The 24,804-nt window shown below is 38.4% G+C and overlaps 1 protein-coding gene across 3 annotated transcripts in view; it reads left to right on the plus strand.

Moving 5' to 3' along the window:
* The window catches only part of Kif16b (kinesin family member 16B), a 267,459-nt gene that overhangs the window by 114,064 nt on the left and 128,591 nt on the right, over window positions 1–24,804 (plus strand). For all 3 annotated transcript variants that reach the window (XM_013010887.1, XM_013010888.1, XM_013010886.1), the window contains exons 13-15: window positions 15,677–15,796; window positions 16,566–16,617; window positions 18,738–18,875. In XM_013010887.1, the coding sequence (XP_012866341.1) occupies window positions 15,677–15,796; window positions 16,566–16,617; window positions 18,738–18,875 (310 nt within the window). The remainder of the gene's footprint in view (window positions 1–15,676; window positions 15,797–16,565; window positions 16,618–18,737; window positions 18,876–24,804) is intronic.

The raw sequence follows: 24,804 nt of genomic DNA on the forward strand, positions 1-24,804 counted from the left end.
GCCCACCCTTTCTCTCAACTTTTCAATTTTGTGATGACTTAGGAAAGAGTTACTTTCTTTTGACTCTTGACTGGTTCTAGTTGTGAGGAGTTAGATGTTTATGTAAATGGCTCGTACTGAACCCATTAAGAAAAATAAATGAAGTGTGTGATTGAAAAGTGTTGCATGTGCACCTTGTATTTGGGTTGCTGTTTTCCTATTAACAGACCAGATCAGCAAACACAATTTAGGTTTTATCTTAAGTTTCATGTTTCTTCAACAAGTTATGTAATATTAGTCTCATATGCTTTACTTGAAAAAAACTTTTCAAATGCAGTTTCTCTGCCTAAAATGACTGTTATTTCTTACATTTTTATGCTTATTTTAATAAACATCTGGACGGTAGTGCAGTCAGCATTCAGTATAGAACCTCCTTTCCTACAAAATCTGAGTGAATATGCTCTCTTAATTTACTGCATAATTTATCTTGCTAAAAAGGTTTAATTAATAATGTTTCTAAGTGTAATATATCATAGAAATACCTGTGTAAAATATGATTGACCACACAGTGTTTATACAAAATATTCTTGGTCACTGGGGATCTTTGAGGGTGATATCATATTGAAGAGTTACTCTGTGCTGTGTCCTGTCCTTTCAAAGGGACAGACTGAGGGTTGGGTGGTTTTAGAAAGTATCAGTCATTTATGTGGTCACTGTTGAGTACCTGTGTTGGGCTTTCCTCTGTGTGGGACCTTCCTTCTGTCTCCTTATCTTTTATACACAGCCAGGACAGAAATTCCCTCTTGTATTGATTTAAATTCTGGACAAACCCTCATCACTGATGGTGTAAGCAGCAGTTAGAACAGTTTGGTTCATTAATTTGATTTTACTAATCAGATTGGATATCTTATCATCAGAAGGAGGAGGATGCTATGTCTAATTCCTAAAAAATAAAACAACAAAACAAAAACCTTAAAGGGATGATCTTCACTTACTCACCAGTAAGGAGATACACTCCCTTTTCAGGAGAAAGCTACGAGACTGCATGCATGCACACACGCGTGCACATACACACACACACATGCACGCACATGCACACACACACACCTCCAAAGCAACTTATGAAAAAGATATGCTTTAGTATTTTATTTCAGAGTTAGGCATTCAGAGCTAGAGCTAGGCATTTCATAACTAGGCACTCAGCATCATACTGGATGTTTTTAAAAATATTTATTTTATTGTGAAGATGCTGTACAGAGGGGTTACAGCTACCTGAGTAAGGTAATGAGGACATTTCTTGTCGCACATTGCTACCGCCTCCTTTGTTTTTCTCCTACTGCCCCTTCCCTCCCCCACCTTCCCATTCCTCCCTGCCCCCGAAGTTGTAAGCTTCATTTCCAATGTAGTGTCTTGTGGGTATTATTGTTGTAATGGGTTATACTGTGTCTTTGTTTCCGAATTTTGTTATTCCCTTTCTCCTTTTCAAATTAGATAAATGTATATACAAGATGTATATACAAATTAGATAAATGTATATAGAAGATGCAAAGTCAAATACAGTGGCAACGGGAGATGTACCTAAGGGGGAAGAACATATAAAAGAAACAAAAAAAATCACAACAACAAAGGAAAAAACTCTTGTATCCATATCTTGGGGTTCATTTTGTTTTGGATCATCTTATATAGTCAGATGTACATAGCATTTGAGCTTTTCTGCTCATCTAATAAGATTATCCTAGATGTTTACTAAGTATTGCAAGTAAGGGAAACCAGCATCTTTACAGGATTTGACATCTTCACAAGATGGTGATTTTGGCCAAAAATGTAAGTAGATATTTCAGGTATGATTTCTATTAGTAAACTGGTGGCTGAAAGTTCACTTGGCGTCCATCTACTTGCAGAATTTCTTAGTAGATGACCTTTGGAGAACTGGTCTCTAGGCTGTCATTTTGGAAGATACATTTTTGCTTTTCCTTTGATTCATCATTTTGGAATTTTATCTCCAGAGCAGTATATAGCATAGAATAAAAATCATCCTTGGAAATATATATGATTAACTGAAATATATTCTGAATAAAATATATTTTAAAACTTTGTATAGAAATATACTCCTTTACATTTATATTACTTACATTGTATTCTTTTTATTACAAGTATATTTGTCAAAAGAAATTTGGAAAATTGAAACTGTATAAGGAAGAAATTAGCCGGAGATCGCTTCTGATTCTATTTTGGAGTATAGCGAGTATGGAACATCTTTGTAGGCTCAATATGTCTCTTTTTCCCTCATATTTATTCATTATATTTTTTATATATTCTATACATTCAACATAAATATTAAATACATGTTTATATAGTAACAGTATATAATAGATATATTCTATATGCTAAGTGAGTTATAAATATATATAAATATATTTATATATATAAATATATTTATATATAAATATATATTATATATACATATAAATATATATGTATATACACATACACATATGTAAGTACCCATACATATGCTCTGCAATGATTTTTGTCCTTCCAAAATCTCTAAAGTCCTTATACTTTATGAGACTATTTGGAAATAGTGTCTTTAAGGGTAGTTATGGTTACATGAAGTGGTAATATTAAGGATGGGACCCTAGTTAGTAGAACAGATGGTCTTAGAAGAAGAGGATAGAATGGTCAATATGAATGCCTAGAGATAAGATGGCTTCTTGGCCTATAGGCCAAGAAGAGAGCCCTTAGAAGAAAACTACTCTGTAAATGCCGTATCTTAGCCTTCTCAGCTTCTAGAACTGAACAATAAATGTCTGTTGTATAAGCCATCCATTGTACTCTAGAGTACTGCATTTACATATATAAGAATCATATACAATCACATGTACACAGACACAAACATTTGATCATTTTGGATGAAAACTAATAGTTTTATTTCATCATAAATCACGCTGTGGTAAATACCAGATATAATTTTTAACACACGCCAAAATACTTTTCTATATTAAATCAGTTTTTGAGATGGTTTTCTATATTTAGCGAACTGAGACAAGTTTAACTTTTTGTGTCATGATTTAAAGATTTATTTTGCTTGAAATATGGCCACTACAGTCTCAAATACGAAATCAGAGATAGCAATGCCTTATTGAGATTTGAGGGGTTTTAAATATTCCCCTTTATTTGATATAGACTCAGAATCCTTTAAATGCTTTGTATATCAAAAGTGAGTGGTTCAAAGCATAGGAATAAACCTGAGAGGGAGTTGCTTTTATGTGTGGGCTTTAGAGGACAGAATGAAGAGGTATGAGAGCATGCATTTTGCACAATTGATCTGAGTTCAACCACCAGCCAATTAGCTGTGCTGCTTCAGCAGATAATGTAATCCCTTCCCAACCCTAGCTATCTTGTCTCTAGGACTGGGTGGGGCTTGGGAGCAATACTTGATTCAAAGGAGTATTTTAGTTTCAATCATGAAGCATGCCGCATCTATCCTACACATGTGACTTTGGTTGATGACTACACTCAGCCCACTTTCTTTCTGGTTTTAGGCCATTCCAAATTGCTGAGTCCCCAGGTCTTTGTATAATAGATGGAGTCAGGGGACTGTGGTTTCAGCCTTTGTAACATGCATCAAAAACTCTTGACTCCTCTGAAGAATTGACACCAGCATTACATTACATCATTCAAAGGAAGCAAGCATCAGCCTTTCTCATGTTGGACAATGTGGGACAGAGACACCTCAGCGTTCCTGTGGCACTGCATGATATTTACTGGGGTGCTGCACTGAGTTGTTAAATGGAACTCAGGAGGAAGGATATGTAGTCTGTGATTAGAAGTTGGCAGCCCATTAGTGTCCAGCTTGGCCCAGTGGAGTTGAATTTTGCTACAATTCTGAAAAATCTATGTACATTGACTTCTAAGTCCATGTGACTTAGACTTTTCTTGGGCTTAACATTATTTGTAATGACTACACCATATACTAGGATCTTGGACACTTTTTGGATGAATCAAAATGCTATTTGCAAAGACCAGAGAGGTGTGTGTGTGCGCGTGCGCGCACGCGCGTGCATGTGCACACACATGTAATTTTAGCTATTTCTTCTTAGGAAGATAACAAGATATGTATGTGGATGATCATAGTGTCTATAATATTGATGGATATAGGCAAATTTGTTTAAAGGTCAATAGATTGGTGTGTATATATGTTTATACAACAGGGGTATATTTGTATATATGATATAGATACATATTTTTGAGGTGTAGCTGTAGATAATATGCAGGAATGTGTGTGCTTTATTCACTGATATGTTAATGGTTTAGACTTACACCTGTCAGATAAGAGATATTCATTATGTACTGGTTCAGTGAATCACAGAAGCAGCTGACTAAGGAAGGAAGGAATAGGTCATAACACTTGTCCTTTTAAGTATTGTCAAATGCACCCAACCAAAGGATGCTCAGTGTTTAAAGGATATAAAACTGTCTCAATTCTAGATGTAAAAGGCCTAAGAGCCTAAAGAAAATACTTTTTCCTTAGGCTTTTCTGGAATTACACACTTAAAGGACTGGGTACTGGCTCAGTGTGGTATTTTTGGAAGCTCCTTGGAAAATCTGATCTAGCAGGAGAGAGCATGAGCTACACATGTAAAAATCACTGGTCTATGTGTGGCTCTGATCCAGATGGTGAGGCTGAATAGCTGCAGTCAGTGTAAAGGACAGGGCTTGAGTGGACGTGAAGAAGTTCCAAATGATTTCTGAGGGCGAAGAAGGATGGGAAGAAAGATCAGAAATCTGAAGGTTGTCTGACCGGATTTTATCACTTGAGCTAAGGCTAGGAAGCAGAGATGTGCTTAACATCTTTCTGTGAGTAAGAAACAGCTTTGCAAGACAAGAATTTTAAGGCCATTGTCAGACTGGCACTTTCTGGGATACAACATCCCATTTAAAATAATCCTTTCATTTAGCTGTCTCCCTGCATGTTAAAGTTTGTACTATATAGAAAATGTCCTTGTACACCAGCTGAGAACTTGCCTGGATATTTTGAGCTTCCATTTAGGTCAAATATGCTAAAGTACTTGTGATCATAAGATCCTGCTCTACTTAAAAAGTCTAGTTAAATATTAATGTGAGGAAATTTGCTCTTGCATATTTTCACACATAATTTCTTTAATTGGTATTATGTATTTTGCATAATTTAAATACCAGCATCTGGATGATTTGCTCAGCAAAGAAGACTGTTTCATCAAAAAAGATCCACACAGAATCATCTCTGTGCTGTGCGCCAACAGTTAGCAGTTTGGTATTTAAATAAAGAATGATGTTTCTGCAGTAGGAAGTGTAGTGGGAAATTGAACTGCCCCAAGAGTTTCTGCTCTCTAAAAGGACAGTATTAATTGTACTTACTGTTTAGCTGACTTCCAGTAATGCCAGGAAAGGTAAGTGTGTTAATATGAGTCAGTAGTAACCAGGTTCTGCCCTGGTAAGTTGATTGCTGGGACTACTTACCATCTGGCCTAAATGTGTTCCTTCTCACCATAGTTATGGTAATATTAGTTGTTTCAAACTCATGGGGAAAAAAAACCCCAAGATTTTGGAATGCTTTTGAATTCTTTTTTCTTTTTCTTTCTTTCTTTTTTTTTTTAAAATCAGTATTTTTTTGGTACTTGAACTCAGAAACTTGTGTTCTAGCTTGACTTGAACTCAGGGGTATGTGCTCTAGCTTGGTTTTTGTTTGTTTTTTAACTCATGGTTGTCACCACTTGAGCCACGCGTCCACCTTTGACTTTCTGCTAATTAATTGGAGATAAAAGACTCTTAGTTTTTCTACCCAGTTGGCTTTAAACCCTGATCCTGGGATCTCAGCCTCTTGGGTAGCTAGGATGATAGGGAGTAGCTAGGATGATAGGGAGTGGGTGGAGCTCCTGGTGCCAGGCAGCCTTTTCGTTTTTCATTTCGACTTCTGTGATCTAATGGGTGGCAATTGCGTGCTAACTTTGTGATGCTACTTGCAGATTTTTTCGGACACATTAAATCATCATGGTTTATTAGAATCAAATCAGAACATTTTTAACAAGGTCCTCTTATTATAGACTTCTGAATAATTCTTGCCATTGTAACTATTTTGAAGTTCAAAAGCTGCGTTTTTCCTGGCAAAGGGCATAAAAACAGGACTGAAAAGAGGCAGATTGGGTTCTGGAGACCATTCAGAGATTTGCTTCTCACTGACTCCTTCCCTGGGATATGCTAGCCTACATCAGCTTTCTGGAAGCCAGACAGACATAAAACCCGTAGGTGAGATAGTTTTGATACTTTGAGTGTTCTGAGGTCAATCAGCCAGGTGAAGTGATGGAGGGCACCTGGGCACTGGGCTAGGGCCTTGTACAGGAGCTGAACTTCATCTAAGCAAGGTCTGTGTCCATCCCAGTTTCAGTATCTGTGGCCCCAAAGAGAATGGGCAGCAGGTTAACCAACATACAAAGCAGGGTGGTAATTGAGGCAGTTGGCAGTTTTACTGGCTTCTTGGTTATTCTGGCAACCATTTCATTTCTCTCTTAGATAGACAAGACTTGAAGCTATTCTTTGTGGAAAAGAGTAAGCAAGAAATAATGTATTCTGGGCGAATGCCAGTTTGTGGTTTTCTTTCAGGATGTTAGAGCTAATTTTTGTTGTGCCAGTGAATATTAAGCATTTATAGATTATAAAAATATATTACCTTGCTAGTCAAATTGGTGTTTTTATAACAAGTAAACAACATCTACCTACAGAGTTGCCTAGAAAATATTACAAAGGAATGCCAGGATTTTTTTCCTCTAGCTATAAAAATCTCCTATGCATTTATCAGATTCTTTTGCATCTCTCCATTTTCATATTTCTCATTAAGAGAAATAATGCAGTTGAGGAGAATGTCTTTACTTAAGGTCAATCAGTGTAAAGTATATGTTACTGAGAGTCCCTTAATCTCTTCGATTTTTGTCAAGCCAGGCCTTCCTTTCTAATCCTCTCCCCATATTCCTTTATTCCTTCTCCTAATACTCATCTTCACTGGATTTTGAAATCTCAACCTTTTCAGAATTCTCAATGCTTTCCCAGTCTCTGAGTGACATAATGATGCATCTGCCTGGCTTTCCAGACCATTTTTTTCCCCTGGGCTTACAAAGTAATCTGAAAGCTCACAGGTTCTTTTTATTCATGCCCATGTTTTCAGATTGTGTATCTGCTCAAGAGATCTCAAGGCAAGAACATCCTTGTGTTCCTTGCTTCCCTTTTTGTTACTTGTTGCAATTCTATGCTTAACTTTGATACCCAGAAGTCAGTTGGAGATGGTGTCATAGATTTCAGAGAAATGAGTAAATAGTAATAAAAAACAAAATTAATACACAAGCCTTCAACAATGATGGTCCCTTGAAATCACGAAGAAGCAGGTGAGAAAAGGGGGCACCAAAGGAAGGAAAGGTTGTAGTGATGGATGTTCCTAAGACTGAGCCTCAGAAGCAGAATCTATGGGGATTCTCAGTGCCCTCTAGTCCTGAGAGAAACAGTTGGCTTTCTTGTTCTTGTTGAGGAGCAATAACAATGGTTGAAAGTAGCAACTTGAATAATCAGCCATGCTGATGCTTTCTAGTAAGTGAAGGCTTTGTGAATCAGGGAAGCACTAGGGAGGAGGTTTCCTATTCCTCATGGGAATCCAGTTCCTTCCCAAACAGCAAGGAGCCATTTAATGACTTTTCCTACGCTATAACACAGAACTCAGGAACTTGAGCATAGGGTTCACAGTGCCTCAGTCTCTGGCCCCCTTTCATTCCATGTATTTAGAGAAAAGTAGATAAAATGCAAACTTTTTTCTGTCTTCCAAGTAGAAAGATCACATACAGGGCAGGACAAGAGCCCTGCTTTATACCATATAGGATTTTTTTTTTGAACATACTTACACTCATGCAAAGTGAAGAAAAGAAATAGGACCATTATGTAAGTATAACTGTAGCCATAGATCAGGGATAAAGGAAAGAAAAAATACTAGGGAGGGAGAAAGGGAAGGAAGAAAGAGGAAAAAAAGAAACAGAGAAAGAAAGATATTATTGCATCAAAAGACAACAGATCCCAATCTAGATAAAAAACCACTCAAGGCATAGCAAAGAGTTCCTAACAACTGTTGTATTCCATGGAACAAGTTAATGAGAAACATAAATTCGATAAACAAAGCAAGATGATAATAAAAGGAGATTATAGAATAAAGAACGATTTTTGAGGTCTAAAACAACATGATAGAAGGACTAATAAATAAAATTAGAAACCTCAAGGAAAAGGATTGATGCCACTGAAAATCAAGTTACTGAGAACAAATGCTAGATAATCTCAGTAAACACCAGTGAAAGGAGCAAGACATTAAAGCAATGGGAAGCTTAAGGATATGGAGGACAAAGAAAATGTGATAGAAGGAGAATTGGTATTCCTGAAGTAGACAGTCAACAGATGACAAAATGGGAAATAAGACAATTGCCATGAAATAAAAAATAAAAGAACTGAGCCAGACAATTAGGAGAATATACTGTGCTCCAGGAAAATGTAGAGTACAAAATGTTCAGTGCTGAGATATATCCTAATTAAGCCATTGAGTATCAAGGATAAAGGAAAACTTCTTTATCTAGGGAGAAAAATCAAATAATCTGCATAACTTTAAAGTAGCTTAATACTTCTTGAGAAATTTTTAACTTTTGAAGACCATGCAGTTTATCTTCCATATTTGGAGGTCACAGTGTCCTAACTGTGATGTCATTCAATCAGGTATAAAGAAGGAGGAAGACATCCTCAGACAGGTGTAGGCTAAGGTAATTGGTGCTTCAAATCCAAAGCCTATATGAAAAATGTCTGTACACAGTAAGCAGATCCCATAGTCTTTTCTTAATTTAGAAGGATATTTTAGGGAACAGCTCTTGAAATCAAGAGATATTCTAGTGAAATATAAGAAATCTTCAATTTCTTTTCTATTTGATACATTTTTAAGTAAAATCACATGGATTAAAAATGTTCAGAATAGCTCTAATATAGTTTTAATTGTGAAAATACCGTACAGAGGGGTTACAATTACATGAGCAAGGTAATGAGTACATTTTTTTATCAAGCATTGTTGCCGCCTCTTTTGTTTCCCCTTCACATCCTTCCCCTCTTCACCCTCCCCTCCCACCTCCCCTCCCTGCGCCAAAGTTGTAAAGTTTGTTTTCCACATAACATCTTGTATATCTCATTGTTGCAACGGATCCACCTGTATCCCCATTTAAGCAACTTGTTTTTTCTCTTCCCCTCCACAAATTATACCAACATCAAATACAGTGAAAGCAGGGGTTATACCGTGGGGGAGGGACATACAAAGCAACAAAGAAATCATCTTATAAATATGTTAGAAACAATAGCAAGAAAGAGAAAACATTTGAGCCCTTATCTTGGGGTTCATTTCACCTAACCTTTTTTGCTTGTCTCAGACATATACTAGTTATTGCAAATAAAGTTTTTATTTTATTTTTTTATGGAAGTCTTTGATTCTTCTCCCGCCCTCCCTCCAGATACCCGCATGAGGCATGCACTTTAAGGTCTTCATTGTGTCAACGCTACTCCCACACATTTTTAAGTGTACCAAGTTGTAGAAGTTGAGTGTACTTTATAAGATGTGAGTCAACTTTTATTCAGGAGGCAGAGACTGGAAGGATTATGGTTTGAGGCTAGCCTATGCAAAAAGCCAGATGCCCATTCTTAACAGATAAGATGGGTATGGAGGGTCCTATTTGTCAGTATAACTATGCTAGACGAATAGGTGGAGAATCACCCTCTGAAATGGTGCAAAATCACAAGACCCCCATACAAAAAAAATAGCAGTAGAAAGGGCTAGAGGTGGTTCAAGCCCCTGGACACATACACTCTCCCTCTCCCCCTGTTTCCCCCCACCTACCCACAAGCGTGCATGTGCACACACACAGATAGATGTGAGTCAACTCTACAAAATTTCACTGTTGACATAATTCTCAAATTTCCATAAAGTGATTCTGACATTTAATTTTTTTTCTGGTTGGGAAACAGTCTATCTACTTAGGCACCTATTGAATGATTCCTGTGTAGGGCTAACTCAGAGTGGGGAACCAATTCCCACTCTTAGAGTGCTCTGCTCGCAGATGGGGCAGCCTCATCATCAAGATTGTGCTCATCCACTCCTGAGCCTTCCAGGTGGGTGTCCCAAATAGGATAAGGGGGTAGGTTTTTGTTGTTAGTGAGTTTGTTGTTGTTGTTTTGTTTTTGGTTGTTGGGTTTTGTCTGGGGATTGAACCTGGAGCCTTGCCATCCTAAGCACCTGTTCTACCCTGAGCTACACCCCCAGACAGTAAGTTTTTGTATTGTTCATTTCCTATTCATTTATTCAAGGAAGTTGTTGAGTTTCATAAGGTATATTCCTAGATACTAAGGATACAGCTGAAATGAAAATGTGGGAATATTCCTGATGAACCATGTCTTCATAGGGTGTTTTCCCTTGGAATCCAGGTAGCCCTTCTTGTAATCACCCTGTAGAGTGTTAGTGGTGATTCCATATCAGTCCCAGCATTGGACATATGTTTTAAATTCAGAGGTGTTTTACCTGAATAGGTATCTGGAGGCTGAAGGAAAACATACTAAACGTATTATTAACAAATGTAATGAACGTGATACTTAAAATAAGCTGATGTTGTGTTTTTGACACTTGTAGTTGGACCATAGTTTTCCTTTTTTTTTTTTTTTTCATATTAGCTTGGTGGCCGGAAAGCTTTGATTCAGTGCAAGATATTTGCAACTGTACATATTTTGCCTTTCTTTCTTCCCCTGGGGCCCAGTATGCCAGGGGTTGGGGGAGGGTAGCTCACTCTGCTACGTGAAGTATACCATCTTATCCAAGAGGTGTTTCATAAATTATGTATAACAGTAGATGCCACTCAATAAATATTTTATATGTGATAGATATTTTTGTCTGAAATTACTTTTTCACTTGAGCAATGATTTAAACCCTCGTTTTCAGTTTTATGAGGTGACACTTTTATAATATCATGTAGTTGAATGCAGCTTGAATGTCATAGAGCTTTAGGGCAGCATTAATCACAAATTCATCTACCTCCACTCTCCATCCAGGAAAACTTTCTCTAAGTTCAGATTTTCCCCATTATATATATGGATGTCAGTGTGCGTATATGCGGGTTTTGTGCTATGTATGTGTGGTGGGGATGAGTGGAAACAAGCAATGCTTTTGACCAAATGATCCAAAGTTATGAATTGCCAGTGCTTTTCAAAATCTGTGAGACTTACTTCAAGGGGGAAAAAATGCTTTTCTATTTTTTTTTTAAAGAACATTAAACGAAACTTGGATATAGTCCAAAGCAATTTTTCTAGTTTGAGTGGGAGCTATTATCGTCTAAAATATTGCCTTTTCATTCTGAAGGGGGGGGGTTTATTGTCGACTTTTTAGCAAAAAGGAAATGCATATACTTCTGGACTTAGGAGAGCAGTTATTTTCCTTTTCACATGGACCTAGAGGCCTGAGACCATTCATTGCCAGGGAGCAAACATGCCCGTGTTGTCAACACTATATTCAAAGCAACCAACCTTCCAGTGGGGACATTATTTTATGAACTGCAGCTGTGTGATTAAATTCTGTACTGTCATATATAGCTTTTAAAAAGAAATCACATGCTTCCTATTTGTGCTTATATGTGCATGAATTATGACCAATATCTGAGCGGCAGGAGTAGGTATGGTTTTATGTACAATGTTCCTTTTAGCTAAGATTTGCAAGGGCCTTCATAGAATAAATCAAGGTTACTGAAGTCTACTGACCTCCAAGCCTGATATTCCCAGCCGTGGAATGAGAGCCTGGCTGATAAGAGGAGTAATTGAAGAACAATGATACGCTTCATTTCCTTTTCTTGAAACTAAGTTATGCACTGGTCATTTTCTCTGCATATCTATTTAATGGTTGTTAAATTAAATTGCTTTCTTTCAAGTGGTGATTTTATGTGTTTTTTTTAACCCACCTTCCCCCCTCCCCCCACTTCATTCCATCACCCTCTTGCATGACTTAGGTGTACACTTTAGGCGTACACTTGAAACTTGGATTTCTGTCTGCAGAGGGAGAGGTCTGGGAGACTTCTCTGTCTTTCCCTCTTGGTCTCAGACCTCTTTGGATTTCCTTTTCTGCAGGATTTTAGTTTTCCTTGAACATTGACTTGAGAAGTTCTGAATCTCTTACCTAAAGAACGGTAGGCTGTATGTTAACATTGCCATTCAAACATACTAATTTATCCCAGGAATAAAAGGATTAGTGCTTATGGCTCAGCAGCTTCCACAAACAGGGATGTGCCTTGGTCATTACTGGGAGGAAGAAGGATTCACTAGAAGTATCTTTGATTAGAGCATTTATTACTATTATTACTTGGAAATTGCTTCTCTATTACTTTACTTCCCTCACATCTATAAGCACAGAGTAGTGCCATGCTGTAGATGTGACTTAGTATGAACAGAATGCAGCTCAACCTCAAGTCAGAAAATGTTACTTTCAGTCTGCTATCTTCTGGAATTTGTCAGGTTCCCACTGGAAACAGGACTTGATTGCTCTGAGGCCTCCTCCTTCCTAGGTAAGTGCTCTACTTCAGCTATAACCCCAGGCCTTTTTGTTGTTGTTGTTGCAGTTATCATTTTGTTTCTTTCTTGGTTTTTGTTTTTGGTGGTACCATCCTTTGAACTCAGAGTATGCTTGGCTTCCTTGCTCACTGGCACTCTGCCACTTGAGTCATATTTCTAGACCTGCTCTTTGCTTTGGAGATGGAGTCTTACAGACTTTTCTGCCCACACTAGCTGTGAACTTAGATCCTCAGATCTCAACTCCCAGATACCTAGGATTACAAGTATGAGTCCCCAGCATTTGGGTTTGTAATTAATTAATTAACTGTTCTGGTCCATTAACTTGAACTCTAGGCCTGGGCACTGTCTCTTTTTTGCTTAAGGCTATCTCTCTAGCACTTGAACCACATTTCCATGTGTGGTTTTCTGATGTTTAATAAAAGTCTCACAATTTTCCTTCCTTGGCTGACTTTGGACTGCAGTCCTCAGATTTCAGCCTCCTGAATAGCTAGGATTACAGCTGTGAGCAACAAGCACTTAGCTTTTTGTTGTTGTTGTTGTTGGTCATAGGGCTTGTACTCTGGGCCTGGGCACTGTCCTTCAGCTCTAGGCAAATGCTCTATCACTTGAGCCATAGCGTCACTTCTGGTTTTCTGGTGATTTATTGGAGATAAGAGTCTCACGAACTTTTCCTTCCTGGGCTGGCTTTGGACATCGATCCTCAGATTTCAGCCTCCCAAGGAGCTAGGGTTACAGGCGTGAGCCGCCAGCGCCCGACATAGCTTATTTTGTTTTGAAGACAAGGTTTCAGTAACTACTTGGGTTAGACTCAAACTTCACAAGGTCTTTGAGTTATGAGGTCTTTGGTCTTGGCCAGTTGTGTTGATGTTTAGCTGTGGCCCTGCCAGTCTTTTCTTAGAGACATATCTCTCCTGTTATTTTTTTTACATTGCTCTGAACTCCATGTATCCAGCATTCATTCATTTAACAAGTGTCAGTTGAGAAGCTGCTAAGAAGAGAAACCAATTGTCACGAGGAAGGTTTGTGCTTGCTCTTTTGTGTAAGGGATGAAGAAGTGATGGGCCAAACGATGCCTCTATCTAGGGTAGTGTTTCTCAACTGGAGACTATTTTGTCTCCCAAGGGACACATGAGAATTCCTGGAGACATTGTTGGTTGTCACTATCTTGTGGGAAAGGAAGGTGTTACTAGCCTAGTGGATAGAAACCAGGGACACTGCCAAACAACCACCAGTAATCACAGAAGGTAAATGTCAGTAGTGCCAAGATTGGGGGACCCTGTTTTCAGGGAAGAGAATAGTAGTGGCAGAAGACATCTTGGTCTCAAAAGCAGAAGCAATAACAGTAACCTGCAGAAAAGAATGTTAGCCAGCAAATTTGAGGAATAGCTGGGAGCCCTGGCTCCCTAGATAGGAGTGACAAAGGGACAGAGGCAGGAGACTGTGGGTTAGGAAGTGGTAAGATTGGGTTAAGCTTGTAAAACATTATAAAGACATAAAATTGAAGGTCATTGAAGGGTCCAGCAGAGGACTAACCTCCTCTGACATTCCACTGGCTGCTGAATTGTGTATCTTTCACATAGGGGCATAAGTGATGACTTGGATTATTATTGCAGTATCCAAGTGAAAGGTGGTGATGATTTGAGACAGGGGAAGGTGATTGCAGGTGGTTTGGTGTCAGCAGATTTGAGGCATATTTTGAAGGCAGGAGTCAACACTATTAGTATAACATTTAGAGAAAGAAAGGACAGCCATAGTTATGGGTCTTAGTAAAGGAGGCATTTACCTGGATGGGATGGGAGTTGTGTTTTCAAATGTGGTAAGTTTGAGCTGCATATCTGGTATCCCACAAACAGATTGAGTTTGTGGGTATATGTACATAGGTATGGAATTTAAGGGAGATCTCTCCTCTGGTATTTTTTAAAAAGAACTTAGTATACTGTACAATTACAAACCTCTATTTCCATTTCTTGGAGTTCATTTCAGTAAGCATCATTTTATATGATCATATGCACATAGCTATTGAGCCCTCCTGATCCTCTCCCAATAGTAACCTCTTTTGGTCTCACTGTGTGAATGTTTAGAGTTCTATTTTAATTTATCATGTCCAGGTGTAATTTTTTGTCTTTTACTATCCATTGGGTGCATAGAAACAGTGGGACAAAGGGTGAAATAATACAGCAGTGATGCTCACTAGATACTATGTTGGAAATGAACTATACAACTTGGTGGGAAGAGGGATCTGGAGGGAATGACACTGTTCAAAAAGAAATGTACTCATTACCTGACTTATGTAATGTAACCACTCTGTACATCACCTTTATAATTTAAAAAACATAAGAGTCCTTAGCATATGGATGGCAAGTAAAGTCAGGAATGAGGATGAGACCATCAAGGGAGTGAATTGAGGTAGAATCCAAAGATGCCAGCCTCTGTTGAGTAGGTTCGAAAGAGTTGGAGAATGACACGTGGGAAGTGATTTTTCTCACAAAGGGTCCATAGAAATTAAACTGGTGGTAGCTAGAAGGTCCAGGCTCAAGAGTGATGATAGGAATAGTGGCTAAGGGTGAGACATTGATTGAAGATACGTATGTGGGTGAAAGATCCAGCAGAAGCAGACTTGGAGAAGTTGAGGCAGGAACTGGAGGTAGCTCTGGGCCCAAGAATGCCTAATCCCAAGGGTGCACAGAATAGGGTGCTTGCCTGAAACCCAGATCGAGTCACCTTAGTGTCTAGAGAAGAAGGGCTAACAGTGAATGAGAGTAGAAAGGTCAAAGATTACAGACAGTGATTCTAAAATCTTTCCCCAAGGAAGATGAGCTGTGGGACTGACTTCAGAAAAGTTGTATGTCAAGCTTTAATTTTATCTTAATATTGAGCTTTTTAATTGTTCCAAATTCACCTTGCCAGGTTTTCCACATGAAGTTTAACATTCATTTTCTTAATTTTTAAAAAAGAATAAGGTAACTGCTTTTCACAATCTTCAAGATAACTAATCTGAAATTCTCTTTCCACAAAATAACCTTTCCCTTTCCCTTTCTTCTTCTAATTTCAGGAACAAACCCTAGCCCTTAGGAAAGAAGGGATTGGCGTTGTTTTGGATTCTGAACTGCCTCATTTGATTGGCATTGATGACGACCTTCTGAGTACTGGAATCATCCTATATCACTTGAAGGTAGAAACTGCTTAAGTGGAACATTCTAATTTTGTTTCCACTTTTCCCTTTAGACTCTAGCAAGGTTTATTATAATACTTTATGGCCATGAATGCAACTTTTAAATTAAAGAATATACAACAAATCCTTGAGCCCTTTGAGGATTTTCAACAGCTTATTGGGATTGTGTGGTATTTGAAGTTCTCATGTTTATTTAGTTCTTCAGTTAAATGATGAGTCATTCATTTTTGGCTTCTGTTGTGTAGCTTCAGGAGGGGGATGGTAAGACACTAAAAATCAGAAAGACTGAGGAAGAAAGTTGCAAGTACCTAGAACTAGGATTTGTCATTCATATATATATATACACATACATATATGTTCTCTCCCTGATATATGACCTAAGATGAGATTGGTCTTACACTTGAGTTTTATAGTCTCCCCTATATCAAGCCTTCAGATACAAATAAACCCCTGACCACAGAAGAAGAATTGTTCCAGAAAGTATCAGGGACTCAGTGAGATGTGGCCATGAGCAGATTGTTCATTCATGCCAAGGCAGAGTTCTAACCATTGTTGATCAATGGGCCTCAGCATTGGTGCTATCATTGTGCAACACTGAATGGCATTCTCTCAGAACCACAGTATCCCTAACTGCACTGCGGCTGTGGCCTGCCCCAGACATTCCTTTCCCCATGCATCAGCCATCAGCCAGTTTGGGCTTGAATGAAGACAGAAAAGCAAGCCATCTTCCTGTTCTTATTAATAAATATGACTTGACTTTTCTTCCCAGGAAGGTCAGACATATGTTGGTAGAGAAGATGCTTCAACAGAGCAAGATATCGGTAAGACTCTTTATCAAGAATCTCTTCCCAGGGCTGGGAAGGTGGCTCAGTGGTAAAGCGTTTGCCTTGCATGCATGAGGGCCTGGGTTTGATTCCCCAGCACCACATAAGCAAAAAGAAAAAAAAAGCCAGAAGTGGCGCTGTGGCTCAGCTGGAACAGCGCTAGCCTTGAGCTGAAGTGCTGAGGGACAGCGCCCAGGCTCAGAGTTCAGGCCCCATGACCGGACCCCCCTCCCCCCACCAAAAAAAAAGAATCTCTTCCCAATGATTTCTAACAAAATCTTACTTGATGAAAAACTTTCTTTTGAATGATTGACATTGAAGTAATTTTAAAAAGAAAAACATTTATATATAATACTGGTCAGTGTGTGTGTCTCTCTAATTATGAATACAACTGAAGTAAATAATGCATGAGTTAATTTGTGAATAAAATGGAATTCTGTGTCCTTTCTGCCACCCTGCACATATTCTCAACCTTTCAGCACTTTCAGAAGTACTTAAACCGTTCTGCACTTGTTATAGTGGTTAGCGATGGATGGAAATAAGCCAGCAGATACAGATAAAGGGCTTCAGGCTTTATCAGGGAAGGTTCTCTTACCTGCCCAAAGAGGACATGTATTTTCTAAAAGTTTTTCTGAGGCCTACAGATACAAAAGCCAGCGATTCAGACTGAACAGAGGTCCTATTGGACTTTCCGAGCATCATATGGGCAATTTGTGGAGGAGGACTAGGTGATGGTGGGTGTATATGTGTGTGTGGGGGTGGAGGGTGGGGAGGCTAGTGGTAGGGAGGTAAGGATTTGTGAAACCCCTAGACCCTAAATTATTCAAATGTGTTCAGTAATGAACTTGCTTTCTTACCAAGTGTAAGCTGTGAATCAAGCTAATAATAGTTGTTCTATATGAGTTTACCATTTCCTGGGAGCCAGGGGAGCTGAAAATAAACCACAGAAGTTCCCAGACTTCTGAGTGGGCTTTGGCATCATGCCTCTTAGTTGAATTGTGCATTTGACCTTTGGAGTAGCTCTGAATGGTGTTGAGTGGGAAAAACACATGTTCCTGTGATGGTAAATGTTTGATAGTACAGTTCTGTAGAAAGAGTGGGAGCTATTTAGTCTGCTCTGAGACAGTGGTGAGAGCACTACCTAAAATCCTAGGCTAGGGGCACCCTAGGCTCAAGTGGTAGAGATTGTCCTAGCATGCACAGAACCTTGGGTTCAGTTCCTCCCACCCCTGTCCTCCCAAAAACAATCATACAGGTTTGACCAGAGTTCATATCTGCCATTCTTCAGACAGTCACAACCCAGATACTCAGAGGTAAGTAGGTGATCCTTAGCAACTTACTTAAAGCGAAAGATCTCAGCACTGGCATAGGCTGTGGCAATGAGCATCATAGGACAGCTTTTGAAGACTTCTTAGGGCTGCAGAGGTCCATGGAAAGTCACATTAACCTCTGCATACATTGTCTGTATGCATTATCTGTAAGCATGGAAGTCATGTCCCAGACCCATAGAACGCTTTTGCCTTCTATTTTTCTGTCATCTTTGGGTGACCATATCAGACAGAGAAACTTAGTGGTATGCCATTAAAGCATGTCACTGAACTATTGTTTCCCCTAAGAAAGCCGTAAGTTAATACTATAGAACTTTACTTCTTTACACAGAGGATATAGATCCTTTGAGGAAACCCAGGATCTGTTCATTTCTGTCAGTTGATGGTATGAACTATTAAAATTCAGTGTTCTTGCTGGGTGCCGGTAGCTCACGCCTGTAATCCTAGCTACTCAGGAGACTGAGATCTGAGAATCGCAGTTCAAAGCTAACCTGGCAGTAAAGTCCATGAGACTTTTATCTCCAACTAACCACCAGAAGTGTCGCTGTGGTTCAAGTGGTAGAGTGCTCACCTTGAGCTGAAGAGCTGAGGGACAGTGCCCAGGTCCAGAGTTCAACCCTACAACTGACCAAAAATACAAAACAAAACAAAAATGTCAGTGGTCTCACTGTCTGCATTCACTTCACAACCCTTTCATAGAAAAGAAAGAGTGTTCACAATGAAAATGAACTTAATATTGTAGATGATGATGATATCAAAGGAGAAAAATTGTTTGTTTTTCTTTCTTAGTCCTTCATGGCCTTGACTTGGAGAGTGAGCACTGTGTCTTTGAGAACGTTGGAGGAACAGTGACTTTGATACCCCTCAGTGGGTCACAGTGCTCTGTGAATGGTGTGCAGATCATGGAGGCCACACACCTAAACCAAGGTATCTGTTTTTTGGTTTTTTGAGTTCTTTGTATATATCCTTTGAAAAATAAGTTGACTAGGCAGTGCTGTACCTTATAGGCAATTACTGATTATGCATATAGAGTAGAGACTGCTTCATTATGCTATTTTCTGTTTTGCTGGAGGTCTGCTTTATCATAGCCATTGTCTTGTTAAATTAAACATGAACATACATGTGATTATCTAAAAGTTATTACTGTTAAAGAAATAAGAAAAAGATTTCTCAGAAGTTAAAAAATACATTTCACCATAGTGGTTTCTTTTCATACTTTAATTTCTATGTGTATATTTGTTTTATGAATAGTTATAATATGTACAGAGGATTTGGTATTGTGTGTTATAATTCCTTTGGAGTTAATTTCAATATTTTAGGAAAGATGCAAGAATGGCATAGGACTTTGAAAGTAAATGGTGCCCCTCATTAGTCAAGCTTTTTAATACTATAAAAATATTTGAGATGATCAACTTATAAAGAGAAAAGTTTTTTTTAGGCCTTAGTTTTGGAGGTGGTACCCCTTGATGAATTGGCTCTGTGACTTTGGACCTTTGATGGGGCAGCTCACCATGGTAGGACCATATCACTACCCCAAATTACTCACCTCATGATCAGGAACCGGAAGTCAAGAGGAAGAGCCCAAGGTTCTCCTGGTCTCCCCCACCTCTTAAGAGCATACCTTCTATGTTCTGAAGACTTTCCAGTTAGGGCCATTTCTTAAAAGTTCCACCCATTCCTTTCGTGTCATTCTGGGGACCAATCCTTGATTGCATGGGCCTTTGGGGGACATTTGAGATGCAAGCTGTAACAAAACCTCATAACCCCTCAAAATCTGGATGTATATTTTTTCTAAACAGTGACATTTTCCTATACAACAACAAAACTGACACCAGTACTATCATCTGACTCCCAGACACCATGCAAATTTTGCCATTTGCTGTTTGTTTCAACAGTGTTCCTTAGGGGTCATAACTTTCAGTCCAGAAGTGGATATTGTTGTGTGTGTGGGGGGGGGTGTGTTTGCATGTTTATTTTCTACATCTCTGTCTTCCTGCGATTTGGATCAGTTTCTTGGTTTCTTTTTGGGCTTTTATGAGTTTGACAGCTAAATCAATTTATCTCAGTTTATCTAGGATTTGACTACTATTAGACTTTTGTGTATATGTGTGCTAATCTTGGGGCCCAAGACAGCCTAAGTGCTGTCTCTGGGCTTTTTCTGCCCAAGGCAGCTCTACTTCTGGCTTTATTGGTGGATTATTGGAAGTAAGAATCTCATGGATTTGCCTGCTTAAGCTGGCTTCCACCTAAAATCCTCAGATCTCAGCCTCCTGAGTAGCTAGGATTACAGATGAGAGCCATCTGTTCCCAGCCTACTAGACATTTTTTATAGGAATATCAGAAATGAAGTTGTGTGATTTTTTTTCCTGCTATCTATTACATAGTTTCCATCTGTCCATTGTTGGCAATGTTCCCTTGGTTCCTTGATTAACATTAGAGCTGGCCAGGCTATTTCACTTTGAAGAGAACCATTCCCTTTTTATCAATAAGCATATTAAGAAGTTACTTTAATCATGAATTGTCTCTCTCTTCCAACACCTTCCACTGGTTTTGAATTAATTATTTTTATTTTGCTGAATTATTTTTTTGATGGTGGAAATGCTCCAGGTTCATCCTGTTCTGCAAGGTTTCTTTTAGAGTAAGAACCATTCGATATGGGCACTGCTTGGAACTTAACATTTAATTGTGAGTTTATTCTGCTATTCTGATTCTTCATAAAAAAAGGATTGCTAGCTTATTTAGCTTGAAGTAATTGTTTATAGAGTTATGTGTGTCTTGTGGATTGAGGCTTTTAAAGATACAATATGTCTGTAATGCAGTAATTTTGTTGTGTTTTCTGTCAATTTAATTTTAAGCTTTTATTTTTTTTTTCTAAATGGGAAGTCAATTTAAAAAGCAGGCCTATTTTAGTTAGTTGTTTTCCTGGTATTGGGGCTTGACATTAGCACCTTTAATTCACTTGGCTTGTTTGCTCTTGGCTGGCATTTTACCATTTGAGCCATGCCACAACCCCTTCTTTTTTGATGATTAACTGATGATGGAATCTTGTGGACTTTTCTGCTTGGGTTAACTTTGCACCATGAGCTTAACCTCCTAAGTAGCTCAGATTATAGACATGAGCTACTAGAGCTTGGAAGAACTAAAATTTTGTTGTTCATGTCACAGATCTGACTTGAACTAAGAAAGTGGTAATACTAATTGTCATTGAAGGTTAATTATCAGACTTATCTTACCCTACAGGATACTCCTAATTATTTTATTACTGTGGCGCCATGGTATTCAGATCAGATAGGCTTGAGTTCCTCTGGTGTTCTGCTGTGCTCTGAGCTGCTTTCTCAGTATCACTGTTAATGAAATTGACATAAAAATGCTTTGTTTGAAGGTGTTAAAATGCTGCACATTGGGTATAATGCCATTAACAAGTCTTAGGGCAATGAAATGCAAGATGACTTCATGATTCAAGGCATTATGAGAGAGCAGCAAGATGATAACTTTTTTCTTTCACTAAAACTTTTTCTTTTACTGATAGATCCTATCCTGGGGATGGGGGTGGGGGCAGGGGACTATCTAGTCTCTTAGGAATTAAAGGTTAGAATTCTCGACTTCTTATTTCTTGATGTCTAGGGATTATTAAAATGATAATTGGAACATGCTTTTGAAACATATGGTATATTGTGGTGAAGAAAATATATCATAAAATGAAAAGAAGTAGACATGACTGATACATACTGACTTTAGGATGGGGTTGCACTGCTGGAAAGGAAGAATGGTATTTGATCAGGCAGGGTTTGAAATCTATACATAAAGATTGGCAGCTGCAATTGTAAGGTTTTACTAAAGGGAGAAAAGGCTATAGCAAAAAGAAAATAAAAGTATATGGGCTTCACTAAAACCTAATAAATAAGTAATAGAATTAAACACAGCAGCATTTTTATATTGAAGACTATCTTGGCTTTTACCAATGAAATAATATTTTAAGCATGTGTACAGTCCTTTATTACTTAGGTAATTTCTGCAAAGTCAGGTCTTCTGAATTAGTAGTTGGCAGCCAAACCTCTTGAAGATGAATCTCTTGAGTAATTTCATCACTGCCATATTTATGTAGATAGAACATTGCACCAAAAGATTATGATAGACTCTTTATTATTATCAATCAGGGCCAAAAGGATGCTTTTACTCTGAAACTTATATAATATATATTATATATAATGTACATATATATACACATTTATATACACACATATGAATATGCTTTTCTATCTTATTTTTCTAAGCCAGGACTGGATTATACCCATATCTCTTGAGCATCTCTGATTTACTGGATTGATTTTTGATCTAGTACTCTTCTGGACCCATTGTCTTTTGGTCTTCAGAATAAGTCTTACTGGTATCTGGTCCATTGATTGAATCTATGAAAGGCATACCAGAAAAAAAATCTTTTAACAACATATCCAAGACCATTTCCCTTTTATAGAACAAAAAGGTATTGGACAGAAGATGCAGATGGGTTTTAACCTAAGTCAATGATTTCCAGTCATATTAACTCCACAATTGATTTGGACTTCTGACTCACCTTGCGTTATAAACAGTGTCATATATTTTCACTATGAGTTTCAAATTTATCACTGTTATAGTACTTGGTTTTCAGATGTGTCTTCATTGGTAGATTGCTTTCATAGATTTATTAGTCTGTCATTTCAAAAAACACAAGTTCACTGCTGGCTTACTACCTGTAATCCTAACTATTCTGGGGGCTGAGAGCAGAAGGATCTAGGTTTGAGTCTAGCCTAGACAGAAAAGCTCAGGAGACTGTCTCAAAAATAGCAAGCAAGAAATAGGGCTAGAGGCATGGTTGCAGGGCTCGAATGCCAGCCTAGCAAGCCCAAAGACCTAATGCCAGAAAAAAAATCACATGTAGTAATTACATCTTTCAACTAGTAGATTTTTTAAAATTTAGCATATTATCACCATTGGAACAAGGCCTACATATATAATCTACATGGTAAATATTGAGATATCTATCTATACATCTGTGTGCATACAGTATGTTACCCAAAGCCCGGCATGCTTTTCTCCTCATGTTTGTGGATATATAGGGTATGGGCCATGGCAGCTGACCATACTTTTTTCTCTTGATGTGCTTTCAAATTTCAGCTCACCTCATTCCTGTGATTCTATTACACTATTCCATGACAGGAATGAGTCTGTGGGAAAAGGAAAGCACAAATTTAACCAGGAGGTCTTGTCCCTAACTCTTCTTGGTCTTTGACTCTAGGTTTTTCCTTTTGTTTTTATATACATAATACAAAGTAGCACAAAATTCAGGTATATTATGATTCAAGAAGCGCCTTAGCATTGTGCTATAATTGCTAGGAACTATCTCTCATTTTAATTGTTTTCCCCTTTCACTAATAGGGTAACTTAAAGCTGATAGTTGTGAAATACAATTAATTTTTCCATTCATATCAGTGGACTCCTTTGGTCTTCTTGCTGGTTTGTCAGATCGATTGAACATTCATCCCTTATTTTAGAAGTGCTACAGAAACTGCATCTGGGAAATTCACACATAGGCACATTTGAATGTGTTATGCTTGAGTGCCAAAATATATTTGCATCTATTCAAGTACCCTGAAAGAGGGAACAAGTGATTGTCTGCAAAGCAGAGCTGAGGAGCCTTTGATAAAATTTTCATCTGCTGGAGGGCTGCTGTGAGTTGTTCACTGACAAATTAGAAAAGAGTTTTACTGGAACTCGAAAAGGAAATTGATCTTCCAGCACTTTAGGCAAGGTGTGATGTGAGTACAAGGGACCTTCACATCCCACAAAGAGCCAGTGGATACTGCTTTCAGTTTCCCCACGGGCTCACCTGTACTTGCCCTCCACACTCATCAGATGTCTTCCTCAAATTTGAGACACGAAAATATGACATCAGACATTTGAATATCGACTTAACACATATTTTAAATGTCAAAGCCCTAGCTGTTTCAAAAGTATTGTATCTAAAGCCCAGTGGTTCTCAAAGTGCATCCCCCGATGAGTCACATCATCGTTACCTGGGACCTTGAGAAAAACACAGATTCCCATTGAGACTGTTGATTTAGGCGATCTGGAGACGAGGCCCCACTGATCTAGCTTTTTACCATTGGCACATGATTTTGATGCACACTTGAACATGGCAGCTGACCAAAGCTAGTCATACTGAAACCAGTTTCTTAGCGCCTCAGATCTCAGCATTATTTTACTCATCATATCTGTTTTTATTTTATGGTCTTTCTGTACTTTTTGTTTGTTTGTTTGTTTGCAGTACTGGGGTTTGGACTCAGCACTTTCTGTTTGCCAGATTGGTACTTGAGCCATCATGTCTCACATGTATGCCTGGTTGGCCTGGTTATTGCCATTCTCTATTTATCTTCTCCACATAGCTGGGATAACAGGTGCATGCCACTATTTATAGCTTTGCTTCTCTTGATTGAGATGGGAGTATTACAGGTTTGTTTTGTTTTTCTGGGGAGGGGTGGCCTGGGCTGTCCTTGAACTGTGCTCCTCCTGATCTTGGCTTCCTAAGTTGATAGAATTGCAGATGTGAACCACTATACGTGGCTTCTCTGCTCCTTTTAAAACTACATTTTGGGCTTCACATTCTCTAAGGGGGCTTTACAATGTGTCTTGGCAGGGATTTCTTGGAGGGTTCCTATTTGGAGTTTGCTGAGCTTCTGAATCTGTAGGCTTATGTTCCTCAGAGTTGGAAAGTTGTTTACAATATTCTTTCCCCTATACTCAATACTTTTTTTCTCATTCTGATAGCCTTTTCAGTATTGTCCCACAGATTCCTGAAGCTCTGTTTACTTAATCCCAA

Source organism: Dipodomys ordii, unplaced genomic scaffold (assembly GCF_000151885.1).
Source record: "Dipodomys ordii isolate 6190 unplaced genomic scaffold, Dord_2.0 Scaffold13, whole genome shotgun sequence".
NCBI lineage: Eukaryota > Metazoa > Chordata > Mammalia > Rodentia > Heteromyidae > Dipodomys > Dipodomys ordii.